The following is a 25,276-nucleotide window of genomic DNA, read 5'->3' as shown; positions in this document are numbered from 1 at the left end:
GCGAAGAACACTGGAAGCATGCTAAAAGAGTGCTGCGTTACCTACAAGCAACGAAGAATTTGAAACTGATTTTCCAGAGAAACCCACATGAACTACCGGTTACAGTATTTGTCGATGCTGACTATGCGAGCGATGAGGTTGATCGTAAGTGCGTTTCTGGTTTTTTGATCAAGGTGTTTGGATGTACCGTGGCGTGGTCATCTAAGAAGCAGCGTTCTGTAGCAATGTCATCCACAGAAGCTGAGTATATCGCGATGAGCTCTTCTATTAGCGAAACAATTTGGCTTACTGGACTGTTGTCTGATTTACGTGAATCAAATTTATATCCTGTCCCAGTTTATGAGGATAACCAAGGCGCTATAGCTATGGCAGAGAAGGAGGAGACTAAACGTGTCAAGCATATAGATGTCAAGTTCCACTTCATTCGAGAAGCTGTTGCAGATGCGAAAGTTAAGCTAATATATGTACCATCCCAGGAGCAAGAAGCGGATATTTTAACAAAATCTCTTCCTACCCCGACATTAACAATTTTGAGGAAAAAGATCGGATTGGAGACCATCAACTGAGAGGGGGTGAAGAAATAAATCATAGTTGCAGTTGATTTATGTGGCCATGGTGTTGTTAGTCGTAGTCAAGAATGTAATTTTTTCCGTTGGTAATAAACCAGACTTTGTATAGAACACACGTCTTTCTTCAACATTTTAATTGAAATAAATTGATTGTTTATCAGATAACATCTTTCACAATCATGCTCATTAGTTAGAGAATTGAATCATTTATCTTTCCACATAATTCATTTTTTTCTTGATCGTTACAGAGAAAAATTATGGGTCAATATAGGGAAATATACAGAATTTTGAGAATCAAAAAAATGTTCGAATAGAGGCATCGAAGTTATTCGATAGAGAAATATTTTACCTATCTTCCAGCCACAATTTTTTGCCACAATTTTATTAATCGGAAAAGGGTCTGAGAAAAGTTATAGGCCAAATTGTATGGAAGAAATTAATTATTTTAAAGAAAATTAAAAAAAAATTAGTGGGTTACATCTACGATATAACCGCAAGGTTGACGTGGAACTACCTTAGCTTAGCAATCATTCGTTTGTATTGATTAAATTCTTGATTGAATAAAACAGTTTCCAAATTCAATTGAGTTCAATATATTTGCTCTGTGAGTGAAAAAAATGAACAAATGCCGTGTAAAGTCAATTCATTTATTGTGATTGATTGTTCTTCGTTACAAGTAAATTTTTACCTTTTACGTTTGGTATGATGACTAGAACAAAATATATGTACGGAAGAATTATCAAACGTTTGATAAACCAGCCTAAGGCTGAAAATCTTTCCAATTAAGACAAAAAAAAATTATCAAACGATTTTTTTATTTTACATTTCCCTCTGAAGTTTACATCCCAAAAGTGTACATACTTCTCGAATCTCGAATTTGCTTGAAACTGGGAAGTTCATTCGCTTCTAGTGGCTGCACGATTTTCCCAGGTTCCTAAGTTTAGAAGATCATGTTAGGACAGACATATTCCACTCTGCACAAAGGCAAGCGAGGACAAAAGTACTCGCAGTTTGCATTTATTTGCTGAGCAGATTTCCCCAGAAACCTCGGTTTTGAAGTCTGTGTTAGGGAAACACATTTCATACGGAACAAAAACACCCCCGATTTGTATGAATTCGCAATGCCGATTTCTCCACGCTCCATGGATTTGAAGTGTGTGTTAGGGAAACACATTCAAGTCGGAACAAAAATACCCCCGACTTGCATGAATTTGAAATACCGATTTCTCCAGGCACCTTGGTTTAGAAATCTCTATTAGGGAACACATTTCGGTGGGAACAAAAGCTCCCCCTACCTTCGTGTGTTTTTCTTCTTCTTTTTGGCTTTAAGAGGGTTTAAACTTTTCAGTTCACTCGCGTCTAGGCTCTTTCGTGTGTTTGCAATGCCGATTTCGCTGCTTGGTTTTAAAGTCTGTGTTAGGGAACATTTTTCGATTAGAACAAAAGTCCCCCTACTTTCATGTATTTGCAATGCCGATTTCCCCAAGGCTGCTTGGTTTTGATGGCTGTGTTAGGGAAACCGTAAATCGGGCCAATCAAAACGATGCAGTTAGGGCGTTTATATAACGCCTAATATTTTACAGTTATTCAATTGTTTATCTAATGAAAAACAACATTTTGTTAGTTGCGATAGATGCGTAGAAATATTCCCTATCAAGTGATGCAAACATCTCTCCTATCCAGTACGAAATGTTCGAGCTATAAGCATTCGAAATCTTTCATTTTTTCCTGCATGTTCTGTGTTTAGGTTTTCATTTTACCCTCCATATATTCCGGTTGGACGTAGTCCCACGTCAAAAAAGTAATTCGAAAGGACTCAAAACAGATTCTCGAGATAGTACTTTTTCGATATAGAATATTTTTATCTATCTTTAGCAAGTTTTTCAATGGTCGGAAGAGGGTCTAAAAAGGTATAGCCCAAAACCTATACAACTTGTATGGGCTAAGTTAATTAATTTGAAGAAAATTAAAACAAAGTTATTTGAATGGACCCAAAACACATTTTTGAGATAATACTCATTGGATAGAGAATATTTTTATTCATCAAAATGTACACAAGTTTTAGGAAGGAAATAGCAATTAAAATCAACGTTATCAACTTTGACAGCAATCGGTCGATTGGTTTGTGAGTTACAGCATTGAGAGTGAAGCAACTTTTGTTATTGTGAAAAAAATGGACCAGTTTTCGTGGAACAGCGAAATAAACGATCGACTGTGGAACACAAGGCTTGGATCGCATTATTTATTTGTCATGGCAGCATTTTTTCAATCGTCAGAAAAAAAATCGGAAATCGGAGAAATTTTTTAATCGTCAAGAAAACCAAAACGAGATTCAGCACTCCCAAGGTAACAGCATAGAATGGTGATTCAATCCACCAGAGGCACCACACTTCGGCGGTATATGGGAGGCTAATATTCGGCAGACTAAGGCGCTTCTCGTAAAGCAGACCGGACGAGCAGCACTCAGTTTCGAAGAGATGTCGATTGTCCTGGCCCGTATAGAAGCTGTTCTCAATTCACGTGCTATAACACAACTGTCCGATGATCCCGAAGACCTGGAACCTCTAAAGCCGGGTCATTTTTTTTGATTTTCAGGCCGTCAACTGCTGTCGCTCGCCCCGAAGTCAAAGGTCAAAACCATCCAAGGTCACGTTTCGATCACATCACCGCCATCGTTCAGCCTTTTTTGGTCGCGGTTTCAACTCGAGTATATATCTTCGCTACAGGAAAAATTCAAGTGGCACAAGAAAGTTGCTGTAAAAATTGGCCAGTTTGTACTAGTGAAGAAGGACAACATGCCAGTATAGAAGTGGCTGCTTGGTCGAATCGCCGAAACATTTGCTGGTAAGGATGGAGTCGTTCGTGTCGTTAACATCAAAACTCAAAATGGAATCATGAAGCGAGTAGTTTCGAAATTGTGTTTCCTTCCAATCGATCCTGATCAAAGTTTAGAAAGCTGTACCTTTCAACGGGCGGAGGATGTTCGAGAAAATTAATTTCCATCGTTGATGGCAGTAACGAGCTACTCTACCTTATGTCGATCAGCGTACGCAGATTAGTCTCGTTGGTAAATGACTGGACCAAGCGTACCATCGGTACTTCGCGTACCTGCAGGCATAAAATAGACCCCATTCGTGGTCCTTAGCTTCCTGTCCAGTAACTCCTATCCCTACCTCCCCGTGGTACCGGCTGGGGTACGAGTAACCATAGTGAAGATCGGGTAACCAACCCCGGTGGGATCTTGGTCGTATGCTGACAGGGAAGGGGGCCTATCCGAGCGTCTGTTCACCATGGAGGTGCGGCTCAAAACAGCGTCTGATCCCCATGTTAGGGGCGGCTGATCACTGTCTTCGTGCCAGCGGGGACTCTAAAAAGAGCTGTGCACGACGGTCCTCCGGCGAGACAGGGGGTTGGTGCAGGCCCTGCAAGCCATCCGTAAAAATAAAACGCACAGGAAAATTCACAAAGAAATTCGACACAGGACAATCGGACTAGACCTACGCAAAGAACACGGACTAGAGATTGGAAACTCGGAACATGGAACTGCAAGTCTCTCAATTTTCTTGCGAGTACCCGAATTCTTTCGGAAATATTGAGAGCCCGCAATTTCCACATCGTAGCGCTGCAGGAGGTGTGCTGGAAAGGTTCTATGGTGCGATCGTTCCATGGTGGATATACCATCTATCAGAGCTGCGGCAACACACCGAGCTGGGTACAGCTTTCATCGTGATGGGGGAGATGCAAAAACGGGTGATTGGTTGGTGGCCGATCAATGAAAGAATGTGCAGATTGAGGATGAGAGGCCACTTCTTCAATATCAGCATTATCAACGTCCACAGCCCCCATCTAGCTAGCACCGATGACGATAAAGAAGAATTCTACGCGCAGCTAGAGCGTGAATACGATCGCTGCCCAAAACACGACATCAAAATCGTCATCGGTGATTTGAACGCTCAGGTCGGCCAGGAGGAGGAATTCAGACCGGTAATTGGTAGGTTCAGCGCCCATCAGCGAACCAACGAAAACGGCCTAAGACTTATCGACTTCGCTGCCTCCAAGAACATGGCCATACGTAGCACCTTCTTCCAGCACAGCCTCCAATACCGTTACACCTGGAGATCACCACAGCAAACAGAAACACAAATTGACCACGTTTTGATCGACGGTCGGCACTTCTCGGATATCATCGACGTCAGAACCTATCGTGGCGCTAACATCGATTCAGACCACTACCTGGTGATGGTCAAACTGCGTTCTAAACTGTCAGTCGTCAATAACATAAGACACCAGCGCTCACCACGGTACCACCTACGACGACTACAGGAGCCGAACGTTGCTGCAACATATTCGCAGCGTCTTGAAGCTGCGTTACCGGGGGTAGACGAACTGGATGCTGTTCCCCTCGATGAATGCTGGAACTTCTTAAAATCAGCAATTAGCAGCACAGCAGAGACCGTCATCGGGTATGAACAACGAGGACAACGGAACGAATGGTTTGACGACGAGTGCCGAGCGCTCCTGAACGAGAAGGATGCATCACGCGCAGCCATGCTGCAACGAGCGACTCGACAAAACGTGGAACGATACAGACTGAAACGAAGACAGCAAACACATCTCTTTCGGGAAAAAAAGCGCCGCCTGGAAGAGAAAGAGTGCGACGAGATGGAGCTGCTTTATCGTTCTCGAGAATCGCGGAAGTTCTTCAAGAAACTAAACGCCTCGCACAAAGGCTTTGTGCCGCGGACCGAAATGTGCAGAAACAAGGAAGGAGGCATCTTGACGAACGAACGCGAGGTGATCGAAAGGTGGAGGCAGCACTACGATGAACACCTGAACAGCGCGCAGACAGGAGACCTAGACGGCGTTGAGGAGGACTACACCGGTGCAATAAACAACGACGACGTACCACCCCCGACGATGGGTGAAGTTAAGGAGGCCATTAATCAGCTCAAGAACCACAAAGCAGCTGGTAAGGATGGCCTCGTAGCGGAGCTCTTCAAGGGAGGTCCGAGAAAACTTGTAGAGTGTATGCACCGGTTGATAGTCATGATCTGGGACACAGAACAGCTACCGGAGGAGTGGAAGGACGGAGTAATCTGCCCCATCTATAAAAAAGGCGACAAGTTGGATTGTAGGAACTATCGTGCCATCACAATCCTGAATGGTGCCTACAAAATTTTGTCTCAGATCCTCTTCCGCCGCCTATCGCCAATAGTAAGTAGATTTGTGGGAAGTTATCAGACCGGATTCATGCCCGGTTGCTCGACGACGGACCAGATTTTTACACTGCGGCAGATCCTCCAAAAGTGCCGCGAGTATCAGGTCCCTACACACCACATCTTCGTCGACTTCAAGGCCGCATATGATACAATCGACCGACGACAGCTATGGAGGATCATGGACGAACACGGCTTTCCCCGAAAGCTGACAAGACTGATTCAGGCAACGATGAACGGTGTGCGGTGCAGTGTGCGGATCTCAGGTGATCTGTCGGAATCATTTGAGACTCACAGGGGACTTCGACAAGGCGATGGAATCTCCTGTCTGCTCTTCAACGTGGCGCTGGAAGGTGTTATGCGGAGAGCGGGCTTCAACATGCGGGGCACGATTTTCAACAAGTCTAGTCAGTTTATCTGCTTCGCCGACGACGTGGACATAATCGGAAGAACACATGCGACGGTAGCCGACTTGTATACCCGACTGAAACACGAAGCAGGGCTGATTGGGCTTGGGATCAATGCGTCTAAGTCTAAATACATGCTAGCTGGAGGGACTGATCGCAACAGAGTTCTTCTTGGTAGTAGTGTTGTGATCGACGGCGACGAGCTCGAGGTGGTAGAGGAATTTGTCTACCTTGGCTCGTTGATAACAACTGACAACAACAACAGCCGTGAAATTCGAAGACGCATTGTCAATGGAAGTCGTGCCTACTATGGGCTCCGCAAATCCTTGAGGTCCAACAAACTCCGACCCCGTACGAAGTGTACCATGTACAAATCCCTAATTCGACCGGTTGTTCTCTATGGGCACGAAGCATGGACGATGCTTGAAGAGGACTCACAAGCGCTTGGAGTTTTCGAACGCCGAGTGCTCAGAACAATATACGGTGGTGTACAGGAAAGCGGACTATGGAGAAGGAGAATGAACCACGAACTGGCGCAACTCTACGGCGAACCCAGCATTCAGAAAGTCGCCAAGGCTGGACGAGTGCGATGGGCAGGGCATGTTGCAAGATTGCCGGACAGCAGCCCTGCAAAGATGGTGTTCGCATCGAATCCGGTAGGAACAAGAAGGAGAGGAGCCCAGCGAGCGAGGTGGTTGGACCAGGTAGAGCAGGACTTGGCAAGAATCGGTGCAGCCGGGAGTTGGAGAACTGCAGCCATGGATCGGGACTATTGGCGAAAAATTGTGAAGAAGATCTAATCTCTCAATGGGATGTAGTATCATTATAAATAAATAAATAAAGATTAGTCTCGCAGCGTCGAAACAAGTGACGAAACAATAGTAACGAATAGAACACAACCAGGCATCATCATCATCATCGCTGATTTATTTGGTGTCACCATCATCGGCATTGTTGCTGTATCGAATTCATTATAACCGTTTAACCGCGGTATATCGAAACAATAGATCTTGAATTTCTTTGTAGACTAAGTATAGCTATAAATTGAACTGGCGCGCCAATAAAGAAATTAGTTGAATAATTTCATTCGAACTTGTTTGACCCTTTAAGACCGTGAACAGAATTGCTTCCGCATCTCCCGTATTCTCCAGATCTGGCTCCAGCGTCTATTTTCTGTTCGCAGACCTGAAGAGAATGCTTGATGGCAAGAAATTTAAGACCGATGATGAAGTGATTACCGAAACCGAGGCCTATTTTGAAGAAAAACCGAAAGAGTACTATAAAAATGGTATCGAAAAGTTGGAAGATCGCTATAATCGCTGTATCACCCTCGAAGGCAATTATTTTGAATAATTAAATTGAATTTTGCCAAAAAAAATTGTTTTACTGTGTTACCTTTTCAGCCGAACTGTTAGGATGGGCATTAATTTTCGTCACAAGCAGAAACCCAAGCACTATCGCCATATGCTCTGAGGGAGCATGAGGGAGAGATGTGATATTACTCAGTTTTTTTTTGGCGCGGGACCCCGTAAAAAAGGTGTTAATTGGAAATTTCACGGATTCAGTTTAAAACCTCGGTGTACAAGGATAATTTGTTACTTCAACGAAAAAAAGACTATTTTTGCTATTTTTTAAATAATAATAATAATAATAATCAAGATTGTCAACATGTGGGGCACCGAAGACTTGACCATAGAGATCCGGCTGTACTTGGAGAGATTGAACGGAAGAATCTAGTATCCGACATGAATATGAAGAACTGTGGAATTCAACTGATGTGTGAATGTTGCCTTGAAGGGAAGATGGCACGTCTTGCATTTCCAGCAGTGGCTATGAAGACTTCCAATGAGATTCTGGATATTGCCCATACTGACGTCAGCGGACCGATAACGAAGACTATGGATGGTTGTAGATATTATCTAACCATGATCGATGACCACAGCAGATACACAATTGTATATATAAGAGAAATCTGAAGTGAAAGGTAAAATTCGTGAATACGTCCGTTTTGTGGATAACCAGTTCGGGAAGAAGCCTAAGGTGATTCGATCGGACAGATGTAGAGAATACACGAGCCACAGTATCCGGAGGTTCTACTCGCAAGAAGGTATAAAGGCCAAATATACGGCTGGCTATGCACCACAACAAAATGGCGTTGCCGAAAGGAAAAATAGAACCTTGAATGAAATGAGGCTATGCTTGCTACTGGATGCTGGATTGCCCAGACGATTCTACGCGAAGGCTGTAAATACAGCAGCATTGTACAAAACAGGCTGCCCTCCAGTGCAGTAGATGTTGCACCATTCGAGATTTGGTTCGATAGAAAGCCAGATGTGAAGCATTTGAAGATTTTTGGCTGCAGCGCTATATTGAATTACAATTTAGATTAGTTGAATTTTAGAGTGTTTTCGAGCATCTATCAAATGAGTATATTGTATAGACATTTTAGATAACTTCATTTTTTCTTGTACTCAGCATTCAGCGATATAACATACCGCTGTCAAAGTAGTCGGTTGGAATCAACTTTCTTTCCGACTCCCAAACAAGTCACACTCTTTTTTAATATACTCCGAAGAATTGGATTAAGTATCATATAGTAGTTTCCCTCGGTGATCCGGAACACATTAGTGCTAACGTTTGGAAGCCAAAAGCGACGAAATTAACCTTTGTTGGGTATGCAGCTGATAGCAAGGCCTATAGGCCTACACGCAACAAAAACATTTATCCGCTGAACTTTCATCCGCTAACTTCGCACAAGTCAAAACGCGCGGTCCCAGGCGTATGTCTTACAGATTTCTTCCCGGTCCTTAATGTGTTAAAAGAATGAAACTTACATGCCATCGTCATCGAGCTAAATGCGGTGAACATCAGAAACATAATCGAAAAGAACACATAGTTGAAGTTGTTGAAGATATGGCTCGCCTCGTTGCCGATGCCAAAGTAGAGCATCCCTATGAGGGGCGCGATCGCGCAGTGAATAATGAATCTCATCGTCATCAGCGATCGATCTCGGCTCAGGATCAGAAACGTGCGCAACAGCAGCAGATAGAACTGTCGACAGAAGCTCGTGGTGTAGATCTCATCCCGACCGCACCATTTCTCCGGATTGAAGGACAGTTTTTTGGCTAACTTCTTTGGTTTGGCTAGCGGGGAGATGGACTCTAGTTTTGGCGAGAGGGGCGACATATCCACTGGAGATTCCAGGATGGGCAGCAGAAAAGGAGTGAACGGTTCTCGATTGCGATACGCTGTGCTTCTGCCGTTTTCTGTCTTCGCAATCAATTTTTCCGTTTGGCAATCGGAATCGTTGGTGGCGATTTCCAGCACTAGAAAAAAACAAAATACTATGAATTTCAGGTTGAAATCGAAGATCGATTGAGAAAATCCTACGAAAATCTGATGGACTGTAATGCTCCGGACAAATGATGTCAATCTCTTTGAGGAATGGCACAATGTTTCCGGCTGTGCCGGTGAAAATGCACTGCCCTTCGGCCACCGTGAAAAGATGGTCGAACAAGTTCAGCAGCGAAGCCGATGGCTGATGGATGGTGCAGATGATCGTGCGTCCTTCCCGAGCCAGTTGCTTGAGTAGTTCGATGCACTTCTTCGAGGTGGAGTTATCCAACCCACTGGTGGGTTCATCGAAAAACATCACCGGGGGATTGTTGACGATCTCCAGCGCAATGGCCAATCGCTTTTTCTGACCACCCGACAGTTTCGCAGTGCGAGTCTTCTTGTGCTCCTGCAAGCCAATGGCGCAGAGGATTTCGTTCATCTGTAAAACGGGAACAAATATTGTCAATGATTATCACAAATAGTAAATCGAGGTTATCTAATCATCCCCCCATCTGAAGGCAAACCCTTATCACTCGCTCACGCCTAGCCAAGGTTAATTCCTACATATCATATCGCCACTCGAGAATATCACCCATGATTTACAATCAGCGGTTATATAATGATCGCGCACTGATGGAATAAACCGATACCGCACTGCATGCAGCAGTTAAGCTTGTCACTCACCCTTGTCTTTTTGCTGGCGGGACTCAACTCGGCTCCAATTTTTAGATTTGCCGAGAAATGCATCGCCTCGAGGACGGTGAGATGGGGCTGCAGGTCGTGATCCTGCATGATGTAGGCGGACTGCCGTCGGAAGCGCTTCAGCTCGCGATGCTGCTTGTTGATCAGTATTTCGCCGGTGAATTCGCTGTCCCTGGATAAGAAGACGAATGGTCATTAGTAATTTTAGTTATGGTTGGATGAAATGGCTCCCTTAATATAATAGTTTACGAAGAGTAATACAGCATTCGTCTTCCTAAGTTCGAACGCATATATTTCGTTATCGTGTATCGTTGAAGTGATACCGTTATTCTCGTGGCTGGTCAAGTGATTGTGCACAATAACGGGATTCCCTAGATTGTAACTGGATTGCATTGAAGCGGACACAACAAGCAGGAGGAAGAAGGCCTACAGCGCGGGCGCTGGTAAATTTATCGCCTCTCGTCATCGACACCATTATCGAACTGTGGTGCGATACACCGGTTCAGCTGCACCGAAGGATTGATACGCGTTGGAGATTATCCGCACTGGTGTGGTGTGCATAATAAGTATAAATAATTTTATTAGGTTAAGTTTATTAGGTTAAGAAAGAAAAAACAAAAAAAAATTGAAAAATTAACTAAAAAGTGTACATCTGCCACTTTAAATGGCAGGTGAAGAAGGAACCGTTGACATGGAGATTGAATCCACTGTCTACCCCTCCATATCTACGGGAGCTGGAAAGTCGCTTAAACGCGTTCCCCCCTCGGATGTCTCTTTAGAGGGAGAGCTAAGCCACCTAAACAAGCCCCCCTCAAGAAAATTTGCCAACCTTTCCTCTTCACCCCCTCAATCTCCTGCTACCGCTTCCGATCAACTCCCGAACTTGCCTCCCAGCCCTACTGTTCCTGATCCCGCTCAACAATCGACCTCGTCCTCCCCCTCAGTTGTTTCCTCTCCTCGTATCAAGGTCTATCCAGAACATTCACCTGGATCTGGCCCATGGGTTGTTTTCTTCCGGCCCAAACCAAAAGGAAAATCTCTAAATGTCATTCAAATTTCTAAAGATCTGGCAAGATATTATTCCTCCGTGGTCGAAATTAGAAAGGTTAGACCGAACAAACTGCGTGTTGTCGTGGCTAATCGGAAGCACGCTAACGATATTGTTGTCGACAATCGTTTTGTAATAGAATATCGCGTATATGTGCCCTGCCATAACGTAGAAATTGCGGGGGTGATTACAGAAACGGGTCTGACGAGCGAAATAATAAAAGAGGGAGATGGCAGATTTAAACAGCTCCCTTTGAAGCAAATTAAAATTTTGGACTGCCAGCAACTTGGAAAAGTTTCCCAGAATGGGGAAGAAAAAAAATTCACGCCGTCCGACTCGTTTCGAGTAACTTTTGCTGGTTCCGCCCTCCCTGACTACGTTATGGTGGATACATTAAGGCTTCCAGTGCGACTCTTCGTGCCGAAGCCCATGGCTTGCAACAAATGCAAGTCAGTTGGTCATACAGCAGACTATTGCGCCAACAAGGAGCGCTGTGCCACTTGCGGAGAGCAACATGAGAGAAAATCCTGCAGTGCGACTGAGCATAAATGTCCATATTGCGGGGGATCCCCACACGAGCTCTCAGCTTGTGAAACTTATAAGAGTCGCTAGGATAAACAGAAGCGCTCTTTGAAGGAACGCTCGAAGCGCACTTTTGCGGAAATTTTGAAGGGCGCTTCTCTACCGGCTCAATAACAACAACCAATCAACACACAAAATGCCTTGCCACGTTGCCCGTTGACGAAATGGAAGCGGACACATCTAACGGGGGCACACCGTTCATTTTCCAAGGGAATCCCAGGCGCAAAAATGTGACCACTCCCAAAGTTCAAGGACAAGTCCCTCCGGTGATAACCCCTGTTAGCTTGCCTAAAAAATCGAGTGCAGCGGACAAGCAAAATCAGGTTCCTCCTGGCTTCCGTGGCAATAGTTCACCTTCGAACGACCCAGCACTCGAGGGGACATCAAAAACCCCAAATGTCCCTATTTTTCCGTCCAGCTCAACTTCCCAATCGGGATTTATAAAGTTGTCTGACCTTTTGGATCAAATCTTCAAGTGTTTTAATGTTTCCGACTCCATCAGAACCATTGTCATCTCAATGCATCCAATATTAAAGACAATTTTACAGCAATTGATGCAAACATGGCCCCTCCTTGCAATGATTATCTCTCTTGATGTCTAATTCAAATAGAGAGGTCGGAGATATCACTGTTTTACAGTGGAATTGTCGTAGTCTTATCCCAAAATTGGATACATTCAAATTTTTAATTCATAAGTTCAATTGTGATGTTTTTGCTCTGTCCGAAACTTGGCTTTCTTCGCGAGATGATCTCTCTTTCCATGATTTCAATATTATACGCTTGGACCGTGATGACAGATACGGAGGGGTGCTATTGGGAATCAATAAGTGCCACTCATTTTTTCGAATTGACCTTCGTCCTATTGGAGGGATTGAAGCTGTTGCTTGTCATGCAAACATCAGAGGAAAAGACCTCTGTATTGTCAGCTTGTATTGGCCTCCGAGAGCTGCGGTTAGCCGCAAGCAACTTGTTGACATGTGCTCACTTCTTCCAGAGCCACGATTGATCTTGGGAGACTTCAACTCTCACGGAACTGCCTGGGGTGAACAGTACGACGACAATCGTTCATCGTTGATATATGACCTTTGTAACAGCTTCAATATGACCGTTTTGAACACTGGGGAAACAACACGTGTACCTAAACCTCCTGCTAACCCAAGTGCTCTTGACCTCTCGCTTTGCTCGAATTCACTATCGTTAGATTGCAAGTGGAATGTAATCCAGGACCCCAACGGTAGTGATCACTTGCCAATCAAAATTTCCATCACCATTGGGTCGAGTTCTTCTGAATCTATAAACATGGCATATGACCTCACAAGACACATTGACTGGAAAAAATATGCGGACGCGATTGCTCCATTGGAGGAGTATAACTTCATTTCTCGTTTGATCTATGACAGCGCGGTTCGCGCTCAAACGAAACCCATCCCAGGCTCCACTATTCGTCGAAGGCCTCCCAATTCATGGTGGGATAGCCAATGTTCCAAGCTTTATCAGGATAAATCGAACGCATTCAAAGCTTTTCGGAAACGTGGAACCATTGAAAATGTTCAATCGTATTTGGACCTTGAAAATCAATTTAAAAAATTGATCAAAGGGAAAAAACGTGCTTATTGGCGAAATTTCGTGGGAGGTTTGTCACGAGAAACGTCAATGAAAAAATTATGGAAAGTGGCTCGAAACATGAGAAATCGCTCTTCAACGAATGAAAGCGAAGAATATTCACATCGATGGATTTTCAATTTTGCACGGAAGGTTTGTCCTGATTCCGCTCCTGTGCAAAAAATTGTTCGAGATATACCTCAAGATAGGTGCGATCCTTATTCCGAGTTTTCGATGGTAGAATTCTCCCTTGCTCTCCTTTCTTGTAACAATTCGGCTCCAGGAACGGATAGAATTAAGTTCAACTTGTTGAAAAACCTCCCTGATGTGGCGAAACATCGCTTGTTGAATTTATTCAATCGGTTTCTGGAGCATAATATTGTTCCAGATGATTGGAGACAAGTGCGAATTATAGCTATTCAAAAACCCGGAAGGCCCGCGTCCGACTTCAATTCGTACCGCCCAATAGCAATGCTGTCTTGTATACGGAAATTGTTGGAGAAAATGATCTTGTTTCGCCTTGATCGATGGGTTGAAACGAATGGCCTACTCTCAGATACACAATATGGGTTCCGCAGGGGCAAGGGGACGAATGATTGTCTTGCGTTGCTTTCTTCAGAAATTCAAATGGCTTACGCCGAAAAAAAACAAATGGCTTCAGTATTCTTGGACATAAAGGGGGCCTTTGATTCAGTTTCAATAGAGGTTTTGTCAGACAAATTACACTCTCGGGGTCTGCCGCCTCTATTGAATAATATATTATATAACTTGCTTTGTGAGAAACATTTGAACTTTTCTCACGGAGATTCGGCAGTAAGTCGGTTCTCTTACATGGGCCTTGGGCCCAGGGCTCATGTTTGAGCCCCCTTTTGTACAACTTCTACGTAAGCGACATTGACAATTGCCTTACACAAAATTGCAGCCTAAGACAACTTGCAGATGATGGAGTGGTGTTTGTCGTAGGATCAAACGAATCCGACCTGCAAGGACCCTTACAAGATACTTTGAACAATTTTTCAACCTGGGCCATTGGGCTAGGGATCGAATTCTCCACGGAGAAAACAGAGATGGTGGTTTTTTCTAGGAAGCATAGACCAGCAAAACCAAAGCTTCAACTTTTGGGTAAACCGATCACTCATGCTATGTCATTCAAGTATCTTGGGGTCTGGTTCGACTCCAAATGTACTTGGGGGGCCCATATTAGGTATCTGAGTAAAAAATGTCAACAAAGAATAAACTTTCTCCGTACAATTACCGGCACCTGGTGGGGAGCCCATCCCGAAGATCTTATTATGTTGTATCGAACAACTATTCTCTCAGTGATGGAGTATGGCAGTTTCTGTTTTCAATCAGCTGCCAAAACACATCTCATTAAACTCGAGCGAATTCAGTATCTTTGTCTCCGTATTGCGTTGGGATGTATGCCCTCAACGCATACCATGAGCCTCGAGGTTTTGGCAGGCGTACTCCCACTAAAAGATCGCTTCAATTTATTATCTCTTCGGTTCCTCATCCGGTGTAAGGTTATGAACCCATTGGTGATCGGAAATTTTGAGCAACTGAGCGAGCTAAATTTTCATTCTGGATTTATGGGCTCATATCATGAATTCATCTCCATGCAGGTTGATCCTTCTTCGTATATTCCCAACCGTGTTTGTTTCCCTGACTACATCAATTCCTCTGTACATTTTGATCTGTTCATGAAGGAGAAAATCCATGATATTCCAGATTACCTTCTATCGGGGATCGTTCCTACAATCTTCAATGCAAAGTATGGGCGTATCAATTGTGATAATATGTATTTTACTGATGGGTCCTCTATGAATGAGTCCATAGGATTTGGAGTGTTCAACGAATTTTGTAGCACCTCACACAGTCTTCAGAATCCTTGCTCAGTGTATATTGCTGAATTGGCAGCAATTCATTGGGCGCTGGACAGCGTCGCCTCACGACCTGTTGAACACTATTACATTGTAACGGATAGTCTTAGCTCTGTCGAAGCTATCCGTTCAGTGAGGCCGGAAAAGCACTCGCCGTACTTCCTTGAGAGAATACGAGAAATTTTGAGTGCTTTATCCAGACGCTGTTATGTCATTACCTTTGTTTGGGTCCCTTCACATTGCTCAATTCTGGGTAATGAGAGGGCTGACTCATTAGCAAAGGTAGGTGCAATTGAAGGCGAAATTTATCAGCGTCAAATCGCCTTCAATGAATTTTATTCTTTAGTTCGTAAAAATACCATCGCTAACTGGCAACGCAAGTGGAATGAAGATGAATTGGGCCGGTGGCTCCACTCAATTATCCCTAAGGTTAGCCTTAAACCATGGTTCAAAAGTCTGGACTTGAGTCGGGACTTTATTCGCACCTTCTCCCGACTCATGTCCAATCACTGTTCGTTAAACGCGCTACTCTTTCGTTTTGATCTTGCCGACAGCAATATCTGTGCCTGTGGCCAAGGTTACCACGACATCGAACACGTTGTTTGGTCGTGCGAGGAGTATCTTGTTGCCAGATCGAATTTAGAAAACTCTCTTCGGGCTAGAGGAAGGCAGCCCAATGTGCCGGTGAGAGATGTGTTGGCTGGTTTAGAGCTTGATTACATGTCCCAAATATATGTCTTCCTAAAAGTTATCGATCTTCGTGTCTGATTGTCCTTATATCCTTATATTCTCCTTTTCCTTTTCCTTCGCGAGAAATCAAATCCCTTCTTATTAACAACAGAATAAGGTGAAATGTAAATACATATTAGACTTAAGGCTTAAGAATTGAGTGTAAGAATGTGAGTGTGAATGTGAGAGTGAACATTGTCAACATATCCTTTTATCCCTTCCTTTTCCTGAAGAAAATATGTCACCCTTCTAAACTCGAGTAGACCGCGAGTAATCGGTTTTCTACACCATTAACATTAGAATTAAGGAAAAATGTTTATATATACTTGTAACAATACAGTCAGGAGTTTGGCTCCTTTAAACTAATGTAACTGAGCCTGTAAAAATAAACGATTTAATAAAAAAAAAGAGTAATACAACCGGTCGTTGCCCCGTCTCTCTCCCTCACTCTCTCTCTATTCTCAATGTCTTCTTCTTCTTCTACTTTATATATTAGGGGCTTAAAATTTTCAAGGTCATTCGCTTCTAGCCTTGGAAAAGGTCATTTTAAAGACACGATCGTTCGCTTAGCGTACGGACACGTAACATATTTGATTACGAAGACCCCCTTTTCTCTCTCTTCCTCTCTTTTCTCAGATTTTTCAGCATAACAACGTTCTAGCGCACTCCGCTGAAGCCTTGGAGGGGGCAATAAAAATCCTTAAATTAAAATCGTTATCGTATCCACCGTATTCTCCAGACCTGGCATCGTTAGATTATCACTATGTTATTTCAAATGATCATGCAATTGCGAAGCAATACTTCACCGAATATAAAAAGTTTTATTGGATGGGAATTCGTTCTGCGTTTTCCTCATCTGAAACACCGGACAACTTCGACTTGCACACCTAGTAGGGAACACATGGCCCCCTAAGTTTAGCACCTTCGCCTTTAAGTGCCTCAAAAAAATAGATTTGAGACTTGTATGGAATAATCAGCTTGAATTGATTAACGGTTACTGGCTGATTCTGCATCTTGAAAATCGTCATCTGGTTCACCTTTAGGTACGATTGAGAGAGCTTCTTCAACTACAGGGGCAGCTGGTTCATCTGGTTCATCGGTCGGAGGTTGAACTCATCCAGCAGCATGGATAGTGGCAGGTTGGGTGAACCTGGAGAGCTTTCACAATCATCATGGCGTTGCTTCGGCTGATTTGTGTGCGAACAAATGAGATGTCCAATATCCAAAAGAACATTGTAGTTCACTCGGCTTTTGCGCACCACAATCGTTCCAGGAACCCACTCGGTTGCGTTGCGTCGGTAAACCTCTGCGTAGACCAGATCATCTGCTTCAAAATCCCGTTTGTTGGTATTGTGGCGTCTGTTGCACTGGATGTTTGCTTCGTGTTCACTTCAGTTGGGCTTGGAATCTGAGACTTGACGAGATCGAGTGTTGTACGGATCGGTACGGATCTCTTCAGTTTGTCAACAAACCTCTCAGCCTGCCCATTCGACTGCGATTATGATGTCGTCAAGATACGGTTTGACACTTGGAATATCAGCTGCCGATGCAATCGATGATCTTCTGGAGAGCACCAGGGCGGCTTTGACTCCGGGCGGCAAAGAGTTGTACGGTGAAAATCCTTGATGAATGATGAGATGAGATCTAGCTAGCTCGGCGAACATGTCATCCGGATGCAGCAAATTATGGCTATCGGATTCCAGCGCGTCGTTGAGACCCCTGATAATCACCACATCCACTTCTTTTCTGAAAAAATATTACCTTCCTGAAAAATTTGATTTTGTTTCCGTAATTATTGATTGGATTTTTTATAGTTTACATGGTCACGGGACCAAGGGCGCTATATTTTTTATACTTTTTCTCTTCATAAACTTTTTCTCTAGTTAATAACTCAACTACAAAAACGTTCCAATTTGAGTTTGCAATAGAATCCGATAGATGAGATTTTTAACCTATCTTCCATATTGTTAAAAACAGCTGAGAATAAGTTTGGAGCTAAGTTATGACCAAACGAGAGAGTTGATGTAGAGAAAACGATCAAATCACTTACACCGCTTTCATTCTAAGCCCATCATTTGGCAACTCTGATTATGGTTAAGAATGCGAACTAAATGGCAATAATACTTTGCAAAAACATCGTAGAACAGCAAAATTATCCACGTTTCGTAATGTAAAAAAACCAACCAGGGATCGTCAGATTATCTAACATTTTGGTGAAGCGCTCATTTGCAACAAATTGGTCGAAGACAATTTTTGTCTAGAGAATAACTGTCGAACTCTAAATGCTAATTCCCACTTAAATGCACCATAATGCATTGTGCATTGTGATAAATTGGAAATATACAAAGATATAAATTGAGGGGCTTAGAATGGAAGGGGTGTAAGTGATTTGATCGATTTCTCCACATCGACTCTCTCTTTTGGTCATAACTTAGCTGCAAACTCATTCCCAGCTGTTTTTAACAATGTGGAAGATAGGTCAAAACCTCATCTATCGGATTCTGTAGCAAACTCAAATTGAAAATGTTTTGTACACTCTGTCCATCTTCTATAAGACCACCCTGATTCTATTTCGTTGCAACACAAACAGTTAGAATTTCAACAGGATACATTCATACATTGTTGAATGCTTAGAATAAAGTATATTTAACGTCAATTTCGTTCAAACGAGTTGTTTGATTATTTATTGGGCTTAACTATGATATTTTCAGCTGTCCAGACCATTTCAAAATTCATCAGTATTATCAATGAAAAATTCAAAACGATCGGCTGAATTAAATGTCAATCATAGGCCACCTTGCCATTTCAGCTAATAACCTGGAAAATTCGTGTTGGAATACTATTTACCAAATTCTGCTGAACGTATTTCTCGATATTTTTCCATGTTTCCGAAATTGCGACCTTGAGCTCTTCAATCGTGGTGTGGCGTTTCCGTCAGTGTAGATTCTGCGTACAAGGATCCCACTAAGATTTTCAACAGGATTCATGTCTGGAGAGCAAGCCGGCCAGTCCAAAAAATTAAGTTTTTGGTCCTTAAACCATTGCTTAGTTTACTTGCTGGTATGAATAGTAGCATTGTTTTGCAATAATGTGAATTTTTTGTGACGATATCCACGCAAAAACGGTAGAAGAGAAGATTTCAGAACATGTGTGTAATCCTTGAATGATGTGAAAGCTATCTTGAGCTTTCCGGTCGCACAGAACCCCGCCCAAACCATGAACGAGTCTCCACCAAAATTTCTGGTTGAAAAATACTGTTGCTTCTTCCGTAAATCACACCAGTACCCGTTGAAACCATGAGGACAGTCCAAATTGAACTTTTTTTCGTCAGTGAAGATAACCCTTTACGTTGAAGATCTTTTCGTTATGGTATATAGTAAAATGTATTCTTTTGGAAACATTCTTGTCACAACATACTATGTCCCAGTTCATGTGAGCTTTGGCAAAACTCAGACGTCTTCCGATATAAGTTGATGAAAGATGAGGAGTTTTTACCTGGGGGTTTTCTGGGGGTAATATGAAAAAAAATTAATTTTTTTTTTTTTTTTTTGACGAATTGTCGCCCGAGTAATGTTCATTGCTTTATTTGCATAAGCGATTTTGAGGTATTCGAACCTGTTCTAGCTATTTCCCGTTTATCACGGTCAGAGAGCTTCGATTTACGAGGAGCTCTCTCCGTCTTACCGTATCCTTGAGGATTCGCCAAATAATTTAGCACTATTTGATGGGATCGTCCAATCCGACGAACAATTTCTCTAATACCAACATTTTCTCGGTGGAATGCATCGATTTGTCTTTCTTCTCTCTCCGTAAGCTCTTTCCCTTCGGCATTTTCCAGATTTATTGATCAAAACAACAAAAACAACGGAAAATGTAGCTGGTCTTATAGAAACTTGACAGTTGAAAATTCGAAAACATTAGTTTACGCTCAAAAGTTTACGCCGTTTGAAGAAAAAGATGTAATTTAAAACGTTTTGTTCACGTTTCCATATTTTTTTTAAAACCAAAATTCAAAAAATATTATTTTTGGTTCATGCGATAAAGAGATGCATACAGATTGTATTCATATAAATTTTACATAAAAAAACGCGTTCACATCGAGAAAAACGTTTTTGCGTTTTTCGTTTTTGTATCAAGGTCGTACTAGATTAGATTCGCATCACTAGAATGGCCATAACTCGGTAAATAATACATATAAATATGAAAATATATACATAATACATATATAATATGAAAAAAAATTAATGATTTTTTTTTGAATTTCTAGACTAGAATACTTCCTTAAATCTATTTGTTTAACGTATTTCTTGGACGATCCATACGTTGAAAATAATCCGGTAGTGATAGCTTTTGTTCTGTACGAGAACATGAGATTTATGGGCTGTTTCTAAGTCATCGAACATCATGCGCAATGGTGCCGTTGACAATTAATGGATTTGAAGCTTTTATTCTGTAATGAAACCCAAGAGTTCCTACTGCAGCTCAAATCATCTGAGCGATGTGATTTTTATACCACGTAATTCGACATGGATTTAGAAGAGGATTCCAATTGAATATGCTTGCAATGTTTCGGTGTATGGATATGCTTTTTCAAATCAGATTCATCTGTAATGGTTCATTGTGGATTCAAAAGTTCTGTTTCAACAAAATGACACAATGACCATATCGCTATTGACCACCAACACTTATAAATCACATGTGCAGTACTTAGTCTCATAATCATTAGGTCTATCTGTGAAACAAAGGTACTTTCGGTGCAATTCGTCCGTAAAATGAAACTCACGTTTAGACATTTTAATATTTAAGTCATCAATAGAAAGTTACAGGAGGGTTATGGCCGAGAAACGACAGCATATGACGTAGGATTACGTTAAGCTATGATTGTAAATTAATTCTGCATATGTTTGAAAAATTTCATTATTTAACTCTTGGATAATAATTTGATGACTGATATCAACACAGATGGCTTGTGCCAATTGACCAATCAGACCGCGGGACTTTCGTGTAGATAATGCTTTTTCAATTTTTCGATGGTCAATTTCATATTATTAGGGAATGTCTAAATCGATTGATTCAAATATCTCGAAAATCCTTAAGTAAATGATTGAGCAATGAGCGCTTGAAATTAGACAATTTTCGCGATGCGGTAGATTTTTCTTTTTTCACTTTGTATCCCAATATGTTCCCGATAGACGCAATCCTACGTCAAAAATGTTTTACTCGAAAACAAAATACAAAAACAAATGAATTATTTATGATCAGAGTTTGGCAATTTCAAACCAGAAGATGAAAATGATTTTTATACTTTTCTCATTAGCCAGAATCCTTTTCGATTGCGAGTATTCTCTACTCAAACTGAAACATCGTTTCTTCTATTTCGTTCAATTCTGCTGTCATTTCCTTTGAATTTTAAAGCAAACACTTTCTCTTGAAGATTGAACCTGCTCGAATTCATTATCATTTGAATGGGCTATATATCAATTTTAGTTTCACATGTTAAAGGACCATCGTTGCTTCCAATTGAATGTTTCACATACGGTTCGAAATCCAACAAAATTTTCATTCAGATATAAGACACTTTCATCTTCATTTGACGGTTTTATAACTTCGCTTCATTGTGAAGGATGAATCAAATGAACGTGGAACGAAACAACACTGTTCAGAGGTGAAGAGATATTCTTTTTATTGAGCGTGAAGAGAGAGTAGCATTATTTTAGCCTGCATTAGTTCGCAACAAATTGAAAGGCGATAAGCTCATTAGTAAGTGAGGCTGTGTTAACTGAAGCGAAATTGTAAGGCCCTTATTATTCATCAACATACAGTAGAATCTGTTTAGTATGACTCCGTTTATATTGATAAACCGCTTATTATGACGTAATTACAAACGAAGTTTAGTTTTCGTTTCAAATTCTTTGTAAGAAACAAAACGCTTTGTATGACGTCCGCTTAATATGACGCGTTTATCGATTCCCTTCGATGTCATTATAAACGGATTCTACTGTAATTGAATTTCTTATAAAAATCGGGACAAATGCTCAAAATCAGGACATGTCCTGCTAAATCAGGACAGATGGACTAATGATATGTAGCACAACAAATAGGGGAAATCCTAAAGGGCGTTTAGCTGAAAATTGATTTTCTTAGGGGGACGGTCTTACCCCGTCTTCCCCTAGCATGTTGAATAGATGGAATGCTGCCTTAAGTTTCTCAACTATGATATACAGTAAAACCCCGATTACCCGCGTAATAGCCGGGCTAACTCAACGCGAATAACGAAAATCGCGGATAACACAATGAAGAACGAAAAATGAGTTCCAAACACGAAAAAAGGATATGTCAGCATGAAAACTGTGTTTTATCAATACAGAAATCATTGAACTACCTATCTACAAGGACATCTGCAGCAGTGGTGAGATAATGTGAATGCCATGACCAAAGCAAAAGTGCATAAGCCTATCACTCAGTGACAAATTTCGGGGAGGCCTATAGATTTTCTATGGAACTCGCTGTCGCGCATAATCCGCACCGCGGATCATCCGCTCGCGGATAATAGGGGTTCCACTGCACAAAGTTTATAAAAATCGGAGAGGGTCGGACAGATATCTATATTTCTGTCGATTCGTGGTGTCATTCCTTGCAGATATAAAACAGCTTGAATGGAATAATGTCATACGTTTTCACAATGCTAATTTCCTACTAAGTTTATGTTTTGGCATATCGCATCGCACTGACTCACCGCCCCGATCGTAAACCGTAAACATTCTGATTCGATACATTGTAATTCGGTCCGATCAAAAGTTTACAGTTCATTTCCCTGCTCCGAAAGTAAACAAAACTGGTTTCCGCCATAAGCAGCTGCTCGCGACCTCGTCTCGCTTGCACCCTGGTGAATCACCACCGCCAACATCTCATAACCTACCCTTCCTTCGAAGTTGCCCTTGTTTGTGTTTACTCAGCATGCTGGGATTTATCGTTCGCTGAAAAGACAACAACTTGGAGTGAGTTCCTAAGCCGAGTAGCGACCGAGCAGAGCACGCGTGCCGAATGAGCGGTAACTCATTTGCACCGAAACAGCTGTTTTTTGCGGACTTCGAACGCGCACTGCATTCGATCGCTCGGTGCAGTTGCACCGAAGTTCGCGAAGTTACGAGGCATGACCGAATGAAAGAAAACATGAGTTATCGCACATATCGTTATCAATAATGGCAAGCCAATTGCATTTTCTCGTAATTACGATCGGGACAGTTGAGCCTTTTGTGGCGTTCGGGGGATTAATTGAATTCCAAGGTCCATTCTTTGTTGCACAGAGCAGCACTCGAAGTCGGCGTCGCATCGACGTGAAGCACCTTGAAATCCTTGACTCTCGATATGGCTAAACCGAGCAGACGATTAAAAGCCATACACGCGAGAGCGGTGCATAGCGAATCGAACAGTGTTGGAAAGGCTTCAACGGTTCAATAGCTGCCGGTTGTAACTGTCCGTAATTACAGCCGCCTGTGAAGGATGACTTGAGATCGCTGTTATTATTCATCAGTTGAACACGCGGCATGTTTCCGCGAAAGCTATATTACTGTGCACCGTTTCCACATGTGTCCTTTGTCCAGGTTCTCCGACAAAAGTTCAACGCTTGTAAATTGCAACCTTTGCTGCTGCGGAATGTGTGTGTTCTTTCTGCAGTCAATCACAGATTGTGATGATGAGTAAACACAACACAGAATGTTTCATGGTTTTTGTTTCTTTCTTCCGCCGAGAATAAAAACATCACGATGCAGCAAACAAACATCGAAGGCAATAACAACAGTCTGTGTTCGAAGTGAGACGACTGAAATGGGCAGTCATTCGGGATATAGTTAATAACACGGCATTCGTTCTACACCCTTTCGTACGATGAGTCGAAGAAAGAGTTACTCCTCCCCAGACAGTTCAAGGAATCAAATCTAAAATGCGGTCTGCTCATACTTACGTGTAACCCGCCAGAATGTCCAACAGTGTGCTCTTCCCCGCCCCCGAGGGTCCCATGATGGCGGTCAGTTCGCCCGCCCGAAACTCGCCATTGATGTTTCTCAGTATATCACGACCTGCAAAATGAGATGAGACAACAGAAATGTGAGCAAAACTGATAGTCACACAGAAACTAAGAAACTGCACGATAAGAGCGTGCATGTTGCAGTTCTATCCGACAATTTAACAGTAGATCGGAAGAAGTGAGGCGTTGATTGAAGATGCGAAGCGAATCTTCCATAGTTATGTTTGCATTCTTGGGAGCCCTAGCATTCCCGTGCCCAGAGCTCATGATCTCTGACCTACAACTTGTTTCAGGAATAAAAGGTGTAGTACTTGTCAAAATAAGAATAATGATTTTATCCTCTCACTCTCACAAATATCAACCGACAAGCGAGTTTCGCCATTAGATGTCTCGGAAGGCTTACGTGCTTAATTTTAATTACCGCATGTTTTGCATTGAAATAAAATACCCGCAATGAGAGAACCACATTTGAGGAGACCACAAAAAGGCAGCACAGTGCTGTGTTGGGGTATATTACCAACTACCGTAATTCGATAAGCAGTTTTATATCCAATAAAACCAAATTATTTGTTTGACCTTCATATACCAAACGAAATGTATATCCGGTACACCAAACAACGAACATGCAATAATAATTACGATGCAGAATTGTGCCGAATCAGATATCGTTTCTGATGAAACAAAGCCACCTCCAAATAATTTGAGAATCGTGAAAAAAAGAACAAATTATTTCGAATATTTCTGGTATACATATAAACTAGGGTTTTGTAGAACTCTAAAGTCTTAATTGAAGTAAATGTAAAATGAATAGAAGTTAGTTGGCTGAGAACTAACAGTGGAGCAGTTAGAGAGGATGTATTTGATGATGGAGTTATTTGTTTATTTGTTCACATAATAGCATAAGATTATACATCTTTCAAATTGCTATATAGGGACTGCATGTTACTACTAGTCATTTACGTACTATCTAACTTCAAAAATGTTCACTATATAAATTAATTCATTAAATTGAAGTTGCTTTTTAAGAATCAATTTAAGAGTTGCATTTAAGAAGCAAGTTGCATTGCTTTTTAAATGTTAAAAATGATTTTTGATTTCTTACATTGCTTGGTAAAGAATTCCAGAGACAAACACCTCTCACAAATATAGTTTTGGCATGAAAAGCTGTAGAATGCACCG

At 42.0% G+C, this 25,276-nt stretch overlaps 1 protein-coding gene across 1 annotated transcript in view; it reads right to left on the bottom strand.

The window, feature by feature from the left end:
• LOC129778576 (ATP-binding cassette sub-family G member 4-like) overlaps positions 1–25,276 on the bottom strand; it is a 56,392-nt gene that overhangs the window by 12,509 nt on the left and 18,607 nt on the right. Inside the window, exons 2-5 of the mRNA XM_055785547.1 lie at positions 24,035–24,149; positions 10,213–10,402; positions 9,583–9,967; positions 9,027–9,518 (exon numbers count right to left, since the gene is read on the bottom strand). Of these exons, the coding sequence (XP_055641522.1) occupies positions 9,027–9,518; positions 9,583–9,967; positions 10,213–10,402; positions 24,035–24,149 (1,182 nt within the window). The remainder of the gene's footprint in view (positions 1–9,026; positions 9,519–9,582; positions 9,968–10,212; positions 10,403–24,034; positions 24,150–25,276) is intronic.

This window comes from Toxorhynchites rutilus, chromosome 3 (assembly GCF_029784135.1).
Source record: "Toxorhynchites rutilus septentrionalis strain SRP chromosome 3, ASM2978413v1, whole genome shotgun sequence".
Classification (NCBI taxonomy): domain Eukaryota; kingdom Metazoa; phylum Arthropoda; class Insecta; order Diptera; family Culicidae; genus Toxorhynchites; species Toxorhynchites rutilus.
This window is presented reverse-complemented; position numbering and strand designations above follow the sequence as displayed.